At 38.3% G+C, this 16,977-nt stretch overlaps 1 protein-coding gene across 1 annotated transcript; it reads right to left on the bottom strand.

Annotated features, from left to right (window-relative positions):
- Window positions 1-2,867: 2,867 nt before the first annotated feature.
- On the bottom strand, window positions 2,868-10,443 carry slc39a4 (solute carrier family 39 member 4). Its single transcript, XM_079367405.1, has 12 exons — window positions 9,971-10,443; window positions 7,314-7,658; window positions 6,070-6,271; window positions 5,663-5,853; window positions 5,370-5,553; window positions 4,938-5,110; window positions 4,501-4,686; window positions 3,902-4,000; window positions 3,647-3,731; window positions 3,397-3,549; window positions 3,119-3,306; window positions 2,868-3,024 (listed from the first exon to the last, which is right to left on the bottom strand). Exons 1-12 carry the CDS (start codon window positions 10,169-10,171, stop codon window positions 2,896-2,898), a joined length of 2,136 nt encoding a protein of 711 aa, XP_079223531.1. The 5' UTR covers window positions 10,172-10,443; the 3' UTR covers window positions 2,868-2,895.
- Between the last annotated feature and the right edge of the window lie 6,534 nt (window positions 10,444-16,977).

The following is a 16,977-nucleotide window of genomic DNA, read 5'->3' as shown; positions in this document are numbered from 1 at the left end:
AAACATTTGAAGTGAGCACAGTCACTCCTTGGGAATGGTTAATACTGCTTGTCATCTTGGCAGATTCAGAGTCGATTTAGCAGAAGAATGCTAGAAGGATTTGGTGAAGTAAAGTGTCTTACCTGTCCATAAACTCAAAACAATGGACGTGTTGTTCTTTGTAATGTCATTGTTCATGACAGACATTCTGACTTGTCATACAGGCAGGAAGGCTTTAACAAAGGATGGATTATCAGATAGAGTTACATGGTTTTGGTGTAGTTGATGCTTAACTGAAATCTGACACCCACAGCATAATGGTGTGAAACCCAATAGTCTGTTTAACAAAGTCAAACAGAGACATTACATGTTATTTGTATTTGTGGTAAAACACTTCAAGAATCACTGGACAGAGGATTAGGTTACAACTTTCTTCGATTTTTACGGTGGTTGGCGACCAGACATTAGCGCATGACCGCTAACTTTCTTCACCCTTCTTTTCTACTACTTTCTGTATTCTCTAGAGTAGCAACAGTCTCACTATGGCCCCCTACTGGCTGGAGAAGGATAAGCTTTCAGAACACAACATTTTTGTTTAAAATAAATGCAGAATGCTGATAGCCTATATTTATGCACAGCAAGCCTTTGAGTTAAATGCTGACACCATTTGAGGTTCTGCTTGCCATCAGGCAAGGCAAGCCACTACTTTGGGCCCCAGGCCAGTAAGGGGCCCATAATGGCTGACAAACTTTAAATTACAGCATTGCCTCAAAATGTGGGCCAATGGGGCCCCATCTGGACAGCACTTACTCTCAATTCCCTCACTGTCACATGCAGACCCTAGAAGCACTCCTGGCTAACACATCCTAGTTTAGCATGAAAGAACTGTTCAATTCTGTCAGAAGTTGGCAGCAAGGGCTTGCTTTAGTTTTTACTATTATCAGCCATGAAGTAGAAGAAGTTTATCTGGCAGTATAACCTGTCTAGGATAGTTCATGTCAGCTTGACCTTGTTTCACACTGTCATGACAATCAGGAAGACAGACCGCTGGAATCTGGTATTTCGAGGTTGGTTCATTAATTAAAGCCATCCCTTCCAGCTTTTGTTCTGCAATACCTGAAAACATGCAGGACATAGTTGAGAAAGCATACCTAGGGTGTTGAAACCCACGACTTTGAAAGTGATCTCAAATTGAAGAATGCTGATTTAGTTTCAGACATCTGATCTATGTGATCAGTATGACCAAACTCATGTTTTTGTCTTTTGTCCGTCCGTACACACTTTAGCTCTGCTGACCCTTCAGACATTCACAGGCTTCTACTCGTTATCTGTTCTTAATAATACACAGTCACTGAAATGCTCTTCCTTAAGAGGCAGCTGCTTTCCTAACTACACCCTTCAGCTGTTATTACAAGGTCATAAACATGCTGTTTATGACCTTGTAATGATCATTTATAATTCACACATTATGGTTATAGTGGAATCCTCTACCATAGGAGTGAGGGTTCCTTCTGTCAGTCCAGCGCGGCTGCTTTCTTTTATCCGTCCCTGCTTTATGTAACTGTTTGATAAACTTATCTGAAAAGTTGTAAAGCAACACATCCAGCTATCCAGAGTTCAACATCTCTCTCTTTCTTTTGCCTATTTTACCATTGTTCTTTCTCCTTCAGTAAAATCGTCTGACTTCTTCCACATGGTGTGTAAAAAGGTAGGCCTATAATACATTGTAATGTATGACAAGCTCAAAGGTCCAGTTGAAGGCTCACTATCATGTTTTATTGAAATAGTAAGGTGTTAAAAGGGCTCACAAACCCCCCCAGTAGAAATGTAACATTACGATTTGCTTTTGTGTAAAAGCTGACTCCAGGAAAATCGACTTTTCCTTTGTCAGCAGCTCCATGCAGTTGGTGTGCAATCTGTTTTTACAGCACAGGCTTTAAGGATTAGCACGCGCCCTGCGTGTTGTCATTAAATGGGTCATTTTGAGAGTCAGACTCTGGTCACACTTGTGGTGACACGTACTGAATACTCTATATGTATATATTACGTCCTTCTCTCTGTGATAAGTTGTCATCGGACTCTGTCACTAATGAAAACGTTCATATAACTTGTGAGATGAGAAGATTAGACGATAAAGTGTTTATACTGGCTTCTTTCTCCAAAGATAAAATTCAACAGGTGAGATCTGGCTAAATTCTTATTAAAACATTTTTACAAACTATTAATCCCAGATGGGAGATTCTGATTTTACACTGGTATGAAGACACAGGGCCACAGTACACGCACACAAACAGGACCTGCGAACATGCATCTATGGAGCCATGTACTGTAACGGCTCTGTAACTGTAACTGTCATTTTGTGGTTGGCATGATCCCTAATCAGCTCTGAAAGTCTGAAGTCTTGATCCTCCTGCTATTCATGTAAAACATTTCAAACACAAATAAGTACATCATAGATTTTTAAATGCGTTTTAATTGTTCAAATCACGAAAAATACAAAACATACCGTATATCACACTGTGCATATTAACATTTTTATACATCTTACCTTTTTCATAATGGGAGTGGTGGGATTTGATTTGAACAAAAACAGTAAAACTGGACATTTCTCAACAACACTTCCAATAAAAAGTGCAAACAAATCAAGCTCTCCATTTTTTCCTAAACACATATAACGATGGACCACTTTGCAAATAGACATTAGTAAACCCAAGTTCAATTTCATATTACCAAGAGGTATAATCTATGGCAGTAGACCAAAAACCCCTTGGACACAACAACCAATCACATTTAAGACGGCTGAATAAGTTGCACATCAGACGGGTTGTTCACCCTTCAGAGGGAACAAGCGTTGTCTTGCTCTCTGTTCCAGGGTAGTACATTTTGGTAGTAGAAAACCAGTCCACGGTCCTGACTTTAAAAGCTGATTCTCTCCTCATACAGTGACAGCAGCAGAAGAACACCCCACCCAGTCAGGAGGCCGAGATTCTGCAGTAGAAACATCAGCCAGGGTCTCTTGTTACTGATGTGGGTCATGGTGGGAAGCTGGAACCAAAAAGGAATGTTAAAGAATTAAGTTTACACTTGGATCATATTTTTTTTGGTCGGTTGCATTTTGTATATTCTTCTGAATACTCACCATATCGGCAAGCCCCACATACAGAAAGAGCCCAGCAGTAATGGCAGCTATCCACTGTTTGGTAGCGAGATCAGTGGATACAAACAGACCGATGTACAGGCCAACAAATGAGGTCATAGCGCTCCCTACATTCAAAAGTAACGCCTTACGGACTGACACACCACTATGGAGTAAAATTGCAAAATCCCCTGGAGAAAAACAAAAGGGAACGACTGATGATTAGAAATATTTAACGCAGATGTATCACAGAGATTTTGCCATTCTTTGTGTGTTTGTACCTAGCTCGTGTGGTAGCTCGTGGCAGAGTACAGCCAGTGATGTGGCCAAACCAGACCTCCACGACAGGGAGAAAGCTGCACCCATTGCTAAGCCATCTGCAAAGTTGTGTATCCCGTCACCAAAGGTAATCATATACGGCAGCAGACGCTGCTCTGCAGAGGCACACAAAAGGTGTAGTTAGTGGTGGAGTGTTGATATGATAATATGATGATAGCATTACGTTTTTGTCATGGAAATGACTTCACTCACCTCTGGTGCGCTCTTTGTGCTCAGAGTGTGATTTTTCTCCATAATCAACCTGAAACGTACACGAGTAGTTTAGAAACGAGACCTGCTAAAACTTTACAGCTAATAAAACACCCTTGTAACCAGAGTTTCTTACACAAGGGTGATGCACCATTAATAAGTTGTTCAATACTTAAGCCAAAATTCAGTTTCCTTCTTTGAGTTTTATTTCGTATTTCTCCTTCAACATCTGATCGTCCTCGTGTGTTAGTTTCTCACCAGGTCTGATGTCGATGCCGTCTGTTCCTTCTTTTTTCTTTCCTGTTGGTACATCTCTAAAACCCTCCCGTGGTCACAGTTGTGAGGCTCAGATTCTTCCTAAAGACAGAAAATGTTTCGAGAATTGTGTGAAATGTAAACAAAAAAAATGGAAGGCCATTGTAAAATACCCATAAGAATGATTACAAGGACATGTTTAACTCCAATAAAAGATTAAATAATATACATAGCTGTGTTACATAACCATCTCCATTGCATAGTAAAGAATTGATCTTTAGAGCTGCTGCTGCATTTGAAAAAGAGCAATAACCTACATTTTTGTCAAACTTAAAATAAATTATGGACAAGTTACCTCTATTCAAAAGCAAAACTTTAAATGACTTTGTAATATAACAAAGAGTAAAGTCTTTCACCTGCTTTTTGTAAAATGTCTTGAGATAATATTTGTTATGAACAAGTGCTATACAAATAAAGATTGATTGATTTAAAAGACTAAACAGCTGTGAACGTGACTAAAATGTGTAAGAAAGAACGAGTCAGCCTCGAGTGTTTCTCTATTCATATTCTTATCAACCCGTTTGATATGAATGTTCTCTTACGCCATGATGATGTTGATGGTGGTGATGATTTTTGTTTTTATATGTGATCAGAGAGAAGATCGTTTCCATCAGGTAGAAGTAGTAGATTCCAGACAAAAGAACCAGCATCTTATAAATGTAGTCAGGAGTTTCCTCATGGTCGTGTGAATCATGTGACTCACCAGCGTGAACATGCAAACCTAGAAACTGAACACACGGAGCACGAGAATTAGTCGGTGTAAGTAGATGGTACACAGATATCAACATGTTTGTCAGTTCAATGATGGAATCCTCCACAGTCCAGAGGTATAATTAAAGTCAACATCTGACTTCTAGTATTTAGACAGCTGCATAAGGATGTCCATAATATGGGAATGAATGTAAGATTTTTGATCACTCTCATTTTTCTTAACTTTGCTTTCAAATAATTCAAAGTAAATTTAAAAAAAAAAACTTACCATGGGTAGCAGGTGCAGAAAAGCATCTCCAGTCAGTGAACCTACAGCCAGGCTGATGCAGAATTGGATACACAACTGGAACGCAGAGGTGCAGGAAGTACAGAGCAGCAAGAAGATACCAAACATGGACGTCAGTGTTATCAACAGATTGGCAATGGTTGCATAGATGTATCCTACGAGAGAGAGAGAGAGATAAAGAGAGAGGGAGAGATAAGGGGGGGTCAAGTTAACCTCTGTTATCAACACGTGGAATATGAAGACTCAAAAATCCCTTATGCACCAAGGTATCTTAAAAAAGGGAGACATAAATGTAATCTCCCGTCCAGTGTTAAGACAAACTATGCATGAAAGTGTCCCTGCTTCTTTTTTCTCTACAACAGGAAAAGGCAAGACTTCCTTTTTGTCAGTCAGGACCTCACACCCCTTACTTACTCTCTGTCTTGGTGAGTCCATCTGGTGTCAGTGTTTCTTCAGTGCCCTGGCAGGCTCCGCTCAGGATCTGCTGGATGAGGGCAGGGCTGAGCCGAGCCAAGCCGGACCGACCCAGGCCAGAAGATGCAGAGCTGTTGTCCGTCAGGCCGTAGATCAGGAGGAGCTCTTTGGCCGTGAAACACAGCTGTAAATGAATAAACAGTTTAGAGACAGAAAAAAAAAGGTCACTTAAATGCTGAAGTACACTTGTAGAATCATCTGGATTGCACAGCAAAGTTTGGAAATGCCTGTACCTCATCGGAGGTTGTGTTCGCTTCATGCTTCTCGTGCTGGTCATGGCTGCTCCTTTTCCTCCGTCTCAAACCACCATGAGCGTGTTCCTCATCGTGTTCATGTTCGTGTTCCTCATCGTGTCCATGTTCCTGTCCATGATCATGATCGTGTCCGTGTCCGATTTTCAGAGTTTCCATGAGAGCTTCCAGATCTACAGAACAGAAACACGAGCCACTATTAATCAACTGGAAGTAAAAAACAAAAACCTCAGGTGTAATTATCCAAAAAAACAAAAAAAAAAAAAACACACACTTATGTAAATGTGTGTCATTTCATTTGAACTGTTTTAACTTTGAATGGTTTGGGATCACTAAGGCCCATTTATGCATGCGCCTGTGTGCTCTTTATGTTTCTGAAGGTCACTTACCCCCGACTGTGAAATTCGGTGACCCCAGATGGTCCAGGATGTAGTCGAGGAAAAAGCTCTCTTCAGGCAGGGAGCGGCTGATAAAGCATCGACCCAGCAAGGCATGGTACAGGACTCGGCCTAAAACTGCGCCAACTTCCTGTTGCGGATCAGGTGAAGACGTGTCGAGCTCCATCATGATTTGATCAGCTGTCACACAGCTCTAGTTACCAAGATGATGAGGGAGAGGAATGTACAAAAGAAAAAGGTACAACTTTTATTAACTCTTTTCAACTTAGAGCCAGAAATGTGTATTTTTGAATAACAGAAAAAAAACTGCCAACTATTTTCTATTTTTATTTATTGACAATCAGCCATTTCATATTAGAAGCTATTTTTTTTAGATTTCAGACTTTCTAACCAGGCAGTTGGAATAGAGGTTTTATCAAACACAAATAGTTAATGTTGGGGCACTGTTGACCAGGTGGTTAGGGCGCGTGCCCCATATCCAGAGTATGTGGTCCTCCAACCTGTGGCTACTTTCCCTCATGTCATTCCCCACTCTCTCTGTCCCAATAATCTCTCAATAAAAGGTCCAAAAAGCTCAAAAATAAATCTTAAAAAAAAGTATACAACTTTGCAATATTCTGCAGAAAGTATTAATGGTCTAGCTCTTAACAAAACGTACATTGTTATACAACAATGGCATGTTCGTGTTAATGTTTAACTCTTTCAATGATTTCTGCCTTTACATCCTGGATCTGATATAACTGCAGTTTCAGACATTTACTGTGAAGAGGGCACTTTACATCACAGTGGCAGATGCTGTGGTGATGTGTTTAAGTACAGGGCAAAGCCTAGCATTTCTTCTGCTGGCATCATCAGTATATGATAAGATAAGTGCAGTGATAAAACCTTGCCATTTACATAGTGAAACACACCCTGGCAGGAGGATTCTACTCTTAAAACTTTTGTCATGGAGGAATTGTGTCCCCCATTTTTTTGTGTGTTGTCCAGTTAAGCTGACTAATTGTGACCCTTTCCAACCAAACAGAATCATCAGTTCATAAAGATGTTGCCAAAAGTCATATATTCTTCTCAGAATAGTTTACTTTGAGGGAGTTTACCAAGAAATAACACTGATAAGGCTAGTGAACAGTCAGATTTTAGTCTCTAATAAAATATTTATGCTTATGTAAGTTGTTTTGTATCATCTTTTAACCTAACTGATTTAATCTTTTGAATATGATGACGGTTGTGCTTACCTCACTGTCTGAGGGCTCATAGTGCTCATGAAGCTCTTCAAACACAAGATTTAATCCACGAGTGTCTATGTGATCGTGTTCCTGGTCGTGGTGTGTCTCGTTTTCTTCATGCTCCTGTTTGTGGGGATCATGTGTGATTTTCTGCAGGAAATGCTGGGTCTCCTCTCCCCATTTCCCCTGGTTTGCTGCGGCACACACCTGGCTGGGAGACGACAGGTACAGGATGCTTCCTGCTGCAACAGCAGGGAACTCAGATACACTGATGGTAACGTTGTGTCCCGTTTCATCCTCTCCGTGGACAGAGTGATTGCTGAGCAGCTGGTGAACAGCATCTCCTAAATCACACTACAAAAAGACAAAGTATTCACACAGGGAGAAAAACAGACAGAGATTTAAGCACAGAGCAAAGTCATTTATTACGTGATTAAAACGAGATATAGTACGAGAATAGTGAAAGGTGAATCACTTCATGAACAAAAAACCCCCCAACTCCAAACAAATGTTTTAAATAACCTAAATAAAACCATGTCTATGTTGTTTGACTGTACATAGTATATATATATATATATATATATATATATATATATATATATATATATATATGTTCCACATGAAACATTCATCCATCTTCATATGGTTTAACTAAAAATTTGATCCACCACAAAGTTTCATTCATTTATACAAAACAAATAAATTTCACTAACAACAACCTAAATTCATTCATATTTACATGGTATGCATATTGCTGATCGATATTAGCGTCAATGTTGTGCAAACGTATAGTTCATAACCACCCTCTTTTTATAAATCCATTTAATGTTTTCCAACACTACAGACAGTATATAGTGTTCTTGCCTGGTGCATTTTATGAATTTACGTACATCAAAGTTCTTGAAAACAAGAAACAGAGACATTCGAGGTTTACATCCCCCCAAATTATACTGACTGGACGAACACCTCCAACCAGCACAGACAGATCTCTACATGATTTCTGCTTTCCTTTAAGTTGTAAATTCTGAGAAATTTTTAACAAGACACTTTATAGTACACATGCAGAAACTTAGCCGCAGATGATGTTTCAGATAACATGCCTTTAAAGTTTTTTATAGACTATATTGTTAACAAGGTGGAGGAAAAGTAGGGCACTGTGTATCTTGTAGAAACAGGATGAACTGATGACAATGATCCTTCTGAACCCAGACAAAATCTGAGAGGAGCAAAATGTATCTTTAATAGCAAGGCCAAATATATTTAAAATAAAAGTCTGTTTATTTAAGTAGGTGTAGGATGGAAAGGCTTTCCTAAAGGGTCAGTTCACCTACATTACGTCTTCTTCTTGTGTCACAATTTTAAACAGCATGGACTCTTTGAACTCTAGTGTGTCATTATCATCAACTCAGTTTTTATTAAACCTCATGGTAGTTTGGATTATACCTGCAATAACATCTGTTGAATATAATATATATGGATTATTTATGATTTATCATCATGTCATCACTTTTTTCCCCTTCTCTCTTCTGTTTAGACATTCTCCGGCAGAAATCAGAGTTTATACACAGCAGTTACTTATCAATCAAAATCTGTAATGCCATGCAGATTACAGATGACATGCCAATGTGACAAGTTCGGGGACTTCACCCTCATTCATGCTGATAAGACAAAAAAATTTTTTTTAATTAAATAAAGTCATAAAAAACATCAACTCTCTCATTAAACATTCAACAATCTATTCAAGTATGTGATCAGCATATTGTTGAGCAATGATAAGTCAAGTCTGGTTATATTAAGAGGAGTTATTTTGTAATTTCATACATTTGACCTTTTGTGGAAAACATTTTTGTAACTGTTTTCAAAAGTATAAGCACTTTGTTCACTGCCTCATTAACTTTTGAAAGTGATTCTTGTCAACTGTTTCCCTAAAGGGACTAAAAGCTAAATGGTTGTATTTGAAACACTGACACATCTATACATTGACTCAAGAATACAAAAATAATGCTCAAAATAATTAATTGACAGGGGAAATATCTAAAGTTAAAATGGCAAAACTCAGAAAATCACTTACTAGCGAGTTTTTAAGGCACTGCGGAAAAAAAGAGTTGTCATTTCTGTTCTTTTGGTCACGATTTAAATACACCCTACTCAGGTTATATGCTGTACTGCCATAAGATATTATTTGTTTATGTGAACCTCTTACATTTGTGGAGAAGAAGTAGTCCAGTAATTTCTTTAGAAATACTTATCTATGAGAAAAATGTCTTTACAGGTAAAATGGTTGGTGTAAGAAGTAATTCAGGTACAAATTGCACACAGAAAAAAGAAAAAGGAGGTATAATTATTCACTAAAACCGGCACTGGCCTTCATTATAGGCTAAAATCCTAATAGTTTATTCTCTTAAAAATGCAAAGCCTGTTGAAAGAAAATCCACATGTTGAAATTAAGATTATTTCCTTTCATCTAATTATATTTTAAGCTTATGTATTTCCTAAATAGGCCTATTCATTATGTAGGAGACACACGTATCAGTTTATGAATATGAGTAGGGGTCGGCAGGTGAATCCGGATAATAACTTTGGACATCGACCTCTCTCTGTGCTGCTGCTGCTGTCAACCGCCCGGCTCTCGTAGCCGGCTGCGGAGTCACTGTAATAAAACGTACCTTTTCACACGACACTCCACCGCACTGCACACGGTTCTCCAGTGTATTAAAGAGGCTGCGGAGCGAATTCCACGTCAGAAACTGCTGTCCCGGAGACACCACGCTCACGACGGCTCCGTACGCTTCCCTCACGGCGGGAGTACCAGAAACAGAACCGAACGAACCGAGACCAGCAAGAATCAGCAACGCGGAGTAAAACATATTTAAACTTTAAAAAAACTAAGTTTGATGGATTACTTCCAAAAGGATAGAAGTCAAATAGGGTGGTAAGATGTCCAGGTGTATTTCTAAAGCCACATTGAGCTGTTTGGAGCACTTCTCACGGTTGCTCTCTTTTTAAAATCACTGCACATTTACTGGACCTCGACTCTGCATCGTGATTGGCTTAACGTGGCTCGTGCTCGCCTATACCTTTGTGTCACCTGTACAAGTTAGAGGAGGTTTGCCCAACACTCCTTCCTGTTGGCAGATGATTGTTTTGTGTGTGCAGAATTTTGCATTATCCCAACAAGAACAAATCAAAGAAAACAAATACTTGGCTATAGTTTTCGTTATTTTACATTTATTGTATCATACTTGACATTGTATTGTATCACATTTCCAGTTTTCACATGTCCACTGGATTGGAGATAACAATTTTAAATTTAAGTTTTAAAGGATGTCCCTCTTTGAGTTTTGGATTTTTTTTTGTTTAAAACAGGACAAAACATGCTTGCTGAGCTCAAACTACCTGCACAGTTTTTGTTGCCAGAAGATCCAGAGCAGCACAACGACAGATATTTAAGAGGAGAATCACTGATGTGGAATAACCATAAATCTCTCCACATCAGTTATGTTCATGATCAGCAAAGTCTCAGTATTGTCATTGAAATGTAGCCGACGATGCATGATGGCCCACTTAGTGGACAACTGATCAATCATGATTTTCTCCATATGGAACTTTTCACAAAATCTGAAGCACATGTTTAGATTGCAAACTAAGAGTACATCCATTTAAATCAGTGCTAACAGACTACATTTATTGACCATCCATTACTTTAGCTGCTTAGACGATTTGTATGTATAGTTGTCTGATAAGTTCTGGGATTGAATTCCACTCTCTTGAACATCCCCTTGTGACATGATGAGTACCAGTTCTTCTGTTGATGTAGGCAACAAGTGACGGTGGAGCTTGTAAGTCCCATATTATATCTTTAAATGTGTTTCCACCTTTCCTATCATGACTTCAAAGGCCATGTTAGCATTTACACATTCCTTGACAACATCAAAAAGTATGAATATGAAAAAGTATTTAAGTGCCAACATTAGCGTTTTTTGAGACTTGTTATCAACGTTGGTTTTACTTGTCCCACTAATCCCATGTCCCTATGGATATTCTCAGTACACCATCTTTTCAGTTGTTGGTCATGTGTTTCAATAAAAGGGGTTTAAACACATTTTTAACCATTTAAAATAAAATAAAAACTTGAACCTGTATATTACACAACAAAAAAGTCAGCCCTTTTCACAGGGTAAAGACTATTTGACACACTATCAGGGTTTAAGGTAAACGTTTATATCAATCTGCTGATTTATGCACATATAATTGTCCTAGTTGCTTGTTTCCATTTATTGTATCCAGCCATGACTCTATTTTCATACCTGTGGACCCCCGCATATATCTGCATGTACCTGTGTAAACCAGCAGATGGTGCTGCTGCTCTTAGAATCAACAAAAGGACAAAATGACTAACTGTCCTCCCGAAAGTGCATCCACTAAATCCTGACAAATACACAATAACGAATTTAAGTGTTTATTTATTTCAATGCATTTTTTTTTCTAGTGATGTTGATAACTATGCTCTAAATTCTAAAGTTAGTTTAGCGTTGCTGAAGTGCATTGAATAGGCTAACAGAGTAATTGCAATAATCATTTGAGAGTTTGATAGCGATAGATCGACACTTTCTGAGGGAAATTCAAGGAAATAGAAATAAAAAAAAAAATGAAATTTCACTTCAATTTGAGAAAATCAGGTGTTTTTACCTGGTGTTCTAAATAATAAGTGTTCATGACATTTTGTCATTAAAAAAGACCCCAAAACATTTAACTTCTTTCTACTAAATATTATTCCACTTAAATACTTAACTATCTGCTCAACTATCATTGGAGACTGAAGCTGTTTCTTTTAAGGTTTATTTTCTCTTAATTTTAGAGAGGACATAGAGGAAAAACATGAAGTCGGGAGGAGAGAGAGATTGAGAAGCCACAAGTTAGATTTGCTGGCGCATGTTCCAACCACTAGGTCACCGACACCCTAAAACTCTTTCTTTAAAGTCATTCAGCTTGTAAACAAAATTACATACAGTACACATTTTTTGGGGATTTTTTCTTTCAGACCACCTGCAGCAGTGTTGATGTACTCAAATTGATATTTCCAAAGCTTTGGTACTGTCAAAGTTAGCTTTTCACATAGGAACAATTAAAGGACCAACAGTGTCACTCCCCGTGCATACATCTATGAGAGGGTGGAATTCAAAAACCATCACTTGTTCCTGTGTTGCTTTAAGTCTGAAACTTGAAATCGTGTCAGTTGCTGTCGGCCTCAGAAATCACTGATGGGAAAGATATTGAGTTGATTGGCTACACATCACTTCACACACATGAACGGACAGCTTCACACACGCTCTCACATACACACAAGCATGCTTATAGCATGGGACTGTGGACATCTGCCTCTGCACAAAATCCCACACAAAGACGTGCTGACCCCTGCAATGCTAATCTTTGAGACAAAACACACACTGTCTTGACCTGTTTTTACACCCCCCAGAGTCATGTCACTCTCTGTTATGTTGTCTGTCATGCAAACCTGTAGATGTTCTCGACACACACATTCATCAAGTCCCACTCATAAGCCTATGTGTGTCATCACTCTGTTTTCTTCAGCTATTTATTATCAGAGGTTGAGATGAGAGTAGCATTATTCATCTTGGTGAAGGTTACGAGCTGTCTGTCTGCTTGCTGCATCCATAAAGTGATATATGCATCAATAATTTTCATCCTGTAATTAAATATTCATTATATTGAAATGGGCCATTCTGCAAAATGAGCGAGTTTTTAAAAACTTAATTATATAAATTATTTAAACTTCTTTGATTTTGCTGTTTGAATCCAGTACTTACTTCAACACTGTAATATTTCTGCCCTTATATTTCACTAAAGTATAATCTGAGGACTTCTTTTATTACTGCTCTGTAGTAATGACTCTGAAGGGCTTCCTGGAAAAATACTTTCCTCTTAGAGGACACTACACTGTCTTGGTCTTTTCTTTTCTTCCCTCTCCTCTACAGATTTGTCACTCTATTTCTCCCTCTCTCCCATTCTTTGTCTTTGTCCCTCTCTCTCTGTCTCCCCATCTTCCCCCCATGGTCTCGTGCACATTCGCTGCCTGGCCTCAGCCCTACTTTCTTTCTAATGCTGATGTTTCCATTACAGAAATAAAAGCATGACGACTAATCCAGTTATATGTTCCCTGGACGGCACACACACCAAGACATGCACACACCCACATGCAAAGAGACTTCAATGAACATTATGCATAAAATACACACGTACACACAAACACACTTGAATAAATGTTAAAACCTGCTGAAACACACAAAAAAACACAAGACACACATGTTGCAAGTGGACAAGCACAGACTCACATTAAAAACACACACAAACACACAGAGGGCATGTGATTGAAGCAGGACCCCCTGATGTGAAAAAGTCAAACAGAGGATTCGTGAGCTCTAGAAATAAATACCAAACATTGGTAATCCACAAACACATAAACATGCAGACCCATAGCAGCGCGCACACACACACACACACACACACACACACGCACGCACACAAGCACAAACTCACAAACACACTGATAAGCTTCCATGGCAATATCCAACACAGCTGCACATCCCTCTTCTGGAGAGAAAAAAAGGTTTAAAAAGAAAGACGAGTGTAGGACTTCCTCCTCCACCTCCGTCTCTTCTTTTCATAAGTCATAAATCAGTGGGCACAATTGTTAGAGAGAGAGAATAAGAGTTAGAGAGCTGGTATGTCCTACATGCATGGACACTCAGGTCATTGCAGAGATAATTATTGTATGGCGATTCCTGCATACATTCATAAATTAATTGAGTTACTCCCCTGCCCCCCTCACATACACAAACACACATGGTCCCTTAGCACTCATTGATTACATACACCATTTAATTTTCAGTGTCCTGGAAATGGCCAGCCGAGTGGAAAACTGCAGCCCTGTGGGATCTGACCATATGAGTGTTTGTCCTTACTTTTTAGAATAAGGTAATAGGTGGCCGCAAAACGTCATACACCAAAATGTTTCAAATAAAGTGCAACATATTGATATCAATGACATTATATACAGGACAAATATACAGACACAAATAATATAATATTAACATAAAAAAGAACAATCTAACGTCCATCCACTGTGTATTTATTTTTAGATACATCCTCAACTTGGTTTTCTTAAAGAGGAAACTGTTCTGGCAGCCAGAACACAACAACATACTGGAATCAAATAATACTGAGCTCCATTTGTCTACAGAGCTGTCAAGTATGACGTTAAGCTTTTTTCTTAAAGCATTAAATAACTACTCAAATCTAAACTTCTCAGGACAGTGATCTCTGAAATGTAATCAGCATGATAACAAGTAGCAGATGAAAAAAAAGGTTTCTATGTATTTGAACTTTTTTTTTAAACTTTTCTTTTTGTTGCTCTGTAATGTTTGGAGTTGGGGGAGTGCAGTCTCCCATCCTGCAGAAGATGTCATCATTTTAAATATTTGCTGCCTGTTTGAATGAGCTCAAAAGAAAAAAAAGCTCTGTGTGTTTTTCAAGTCCCTGCAGGAGGTGAGAAACTTTGCTCAGGTTAATATAAATTAACATAATACAATTAGTTGTTGAAAATTGAAATTAATTCAAGATTTCAATTGGCAATGAAATCCTTAAAGCAAACGTTTTAGTGTGTATAGAGATTTTTTTTAAATTCCTTGAAAGAATTTTAAGCTTTTTTTTTTAGACTGCTTTGGTAGACACACACACACACACACACGCGTGCGCATACTAGTCAAATATTAATGGTTTATTAATTCAAGCCTTAAATCTTGCAGATGGAAAGAAAACTGGTTGACGGACAGAGAATAAAAGAGAGGTGTGGGATGGAAAAAATGAGGATAACTGGTAATAAGGGGGAGAGAGAGAGACAGACAGACAGACCAAAAGACAGAGAGTGTGTGTGTGTGTGTGTGAGAGAGAGAGAGAGAGAGAGAGAGAGAGAGAGAGAGAGAGAGAGAGAGAGAGAGAGAGAGAGAGAGAGAGAGAGAGAGAATTAAAATCAGTACTTAGAAATAATAACCATGTCATGGCCTGATTGGTTTGGTTTTTCCATATTTAACTCAGTGGACTGGGAAATGAGAGAAAGACATAGAGGAATTGTAGAAGATTGATGGAAAAAAATTAAACAAAAGACGGGGAGGAAAAAAAATGAACGAAGAATGTCCGACTTGCTGTTTTAAGGGCTCTGTTGCTTTTCAGTCCTATGCTAAGCTAGTCATGTACAGTCATGTACATTTAACTTAATATATCTGATGAAATGTATTAAATATAAATTGATTTTGTGGCAATTATTTAAGTAACTGTCAAATGTTTAAGATAGTATCTGATTATTTTGGTTGCATTAAATATAATCTTTAAGTTTATGTAATTCTAAATTAAGAGATTTTTTTAATGAATCCAATTCAATAGAATTAGCCAGTTTTTTATGTTATTTTGCACCTTTTTTCTGCCTTTGAATTCACCAGCTATTGTCTGGTCACAAGACATAAAGAAAGTGCAAATAATTTAACTCAACAATTTCATTTGGTTGACAAATGGTAAATGCTGATGTACTGCAAATATATATAAAATAATGTGTAGTTGTTGTTAATGCTACGCTACATCCTAATGTTACGCAACATGCTATGCTACCTCAGTTGCATTACATGAAACATAGCAACAAAGGCTCAAGCTAAGCAACATGCTATGCTACATCACAAGCTCAGAAGAAATGTATGACACAAAACACCCAGGCTAATGCTAACGCTACACATAGTCATTTAAGTACATGCTCATACTTCTAAGAAATGCTGCAACTACATGCTAACAGAATGACAAAAGGCTAACCACATTACAAATGCACATGGTAATTGCAACGTTTAAACAGGACAGAACACCTATATTAGACTAGTTTATATGTTGAGCTTTTGGGGATTCAGGTTGTACTTTGATACACATTGACTATTGTACATCAACATATTTTATTTATTGTTACACATCAAATATATCTTGCCAGTCACCTGTTGCTCCACAGACTGAGTGCACTATTCTCTCTCAACCAGGAAGTGTCAAACAGAGCTGAACCCAGCCTTGGGTTCATATAATTAATGGGCGGGTATCAAGTGGAAAGTGCCATGTTTGGTCGAAGTGGAGGGATGTTTAGATTGTTGATTGTATTGCAGATAGTTTGTGTTGTTTTTAGAACCGATAATACTCACCTGAGAGTGAACTGATTTCCACACCCTTATGGTTGGTTCCAGCTCCTACATAAGAGGAGGCTGTGGAGCCTCTGAGGTAGATGGAGTTTGGAGCTGGAGTGGATCAGGGCTATCTCAACAGTTTATCACAGAGCTGAAGGGCCCAGACTAGTATTGTTTAGAGCTCGGTCTCTTTGTTTGTTTGGCACTTTTTTGCTTAATGTATTTTTTCTTGCAAGTATTATTTTCATTTTCAAGGAACAAAGGAGGGCCTACAGGCCCGGTGAATACCCAGGAAAAGTAAGTCAACAGAGGTGTACGAATACTAAAATATTATACTCAAGTAAAAGTACTGTTACTTAAAAAAACAGTAAAAGTAAAGTAAAACAGTACATGGTAAAAGTACCAGTTTGAAAATGTACTCATGTAAAAATAGAAAAAGTAGC

The sequence above is a fragment of the Symphodus melops genome (assembly GCF_947650265.1).
Source record: "Symphodus melops genome assembly, chromosome: 18".
Classification (NCBI taxonomy): Eukaryota; Metazoa; Chordata; class Actinopteri; order Labriformes; family Labridae; genus Symphodus; species Symphodus melops.
Note: the sequence above shows the minus strand (reverse complement) of the source record. Positions and strands in the feature narration are given on the sequence as shown.

Excerpts from the sequence above, each read along its gene's own strand:
- slc39a4 (XM_079367405.1), bottom strand. The coding sequence starts at position 10,171 with ATGTTTTACTCCGCGTTGCTGATTCTTGCTGGTCTCGGTTCGTTCGGT. Across the intron at positions 7,659-9,970 it reads GTGGAGTGTCGTGTGAAAAG|TGTGATTTAGGAGATGCTGT; the intron begins GTACGTTTTATT and ends GTCTTTTTGTAG. Across the intron at positions 4,687-4,937 it reads TTCTGCACCTGCTACCCATG|TTTCTAGGTTTGCATGTTCA; the intron begins GTAAGTTTTTTT and ends CCGTGTGTTCAG.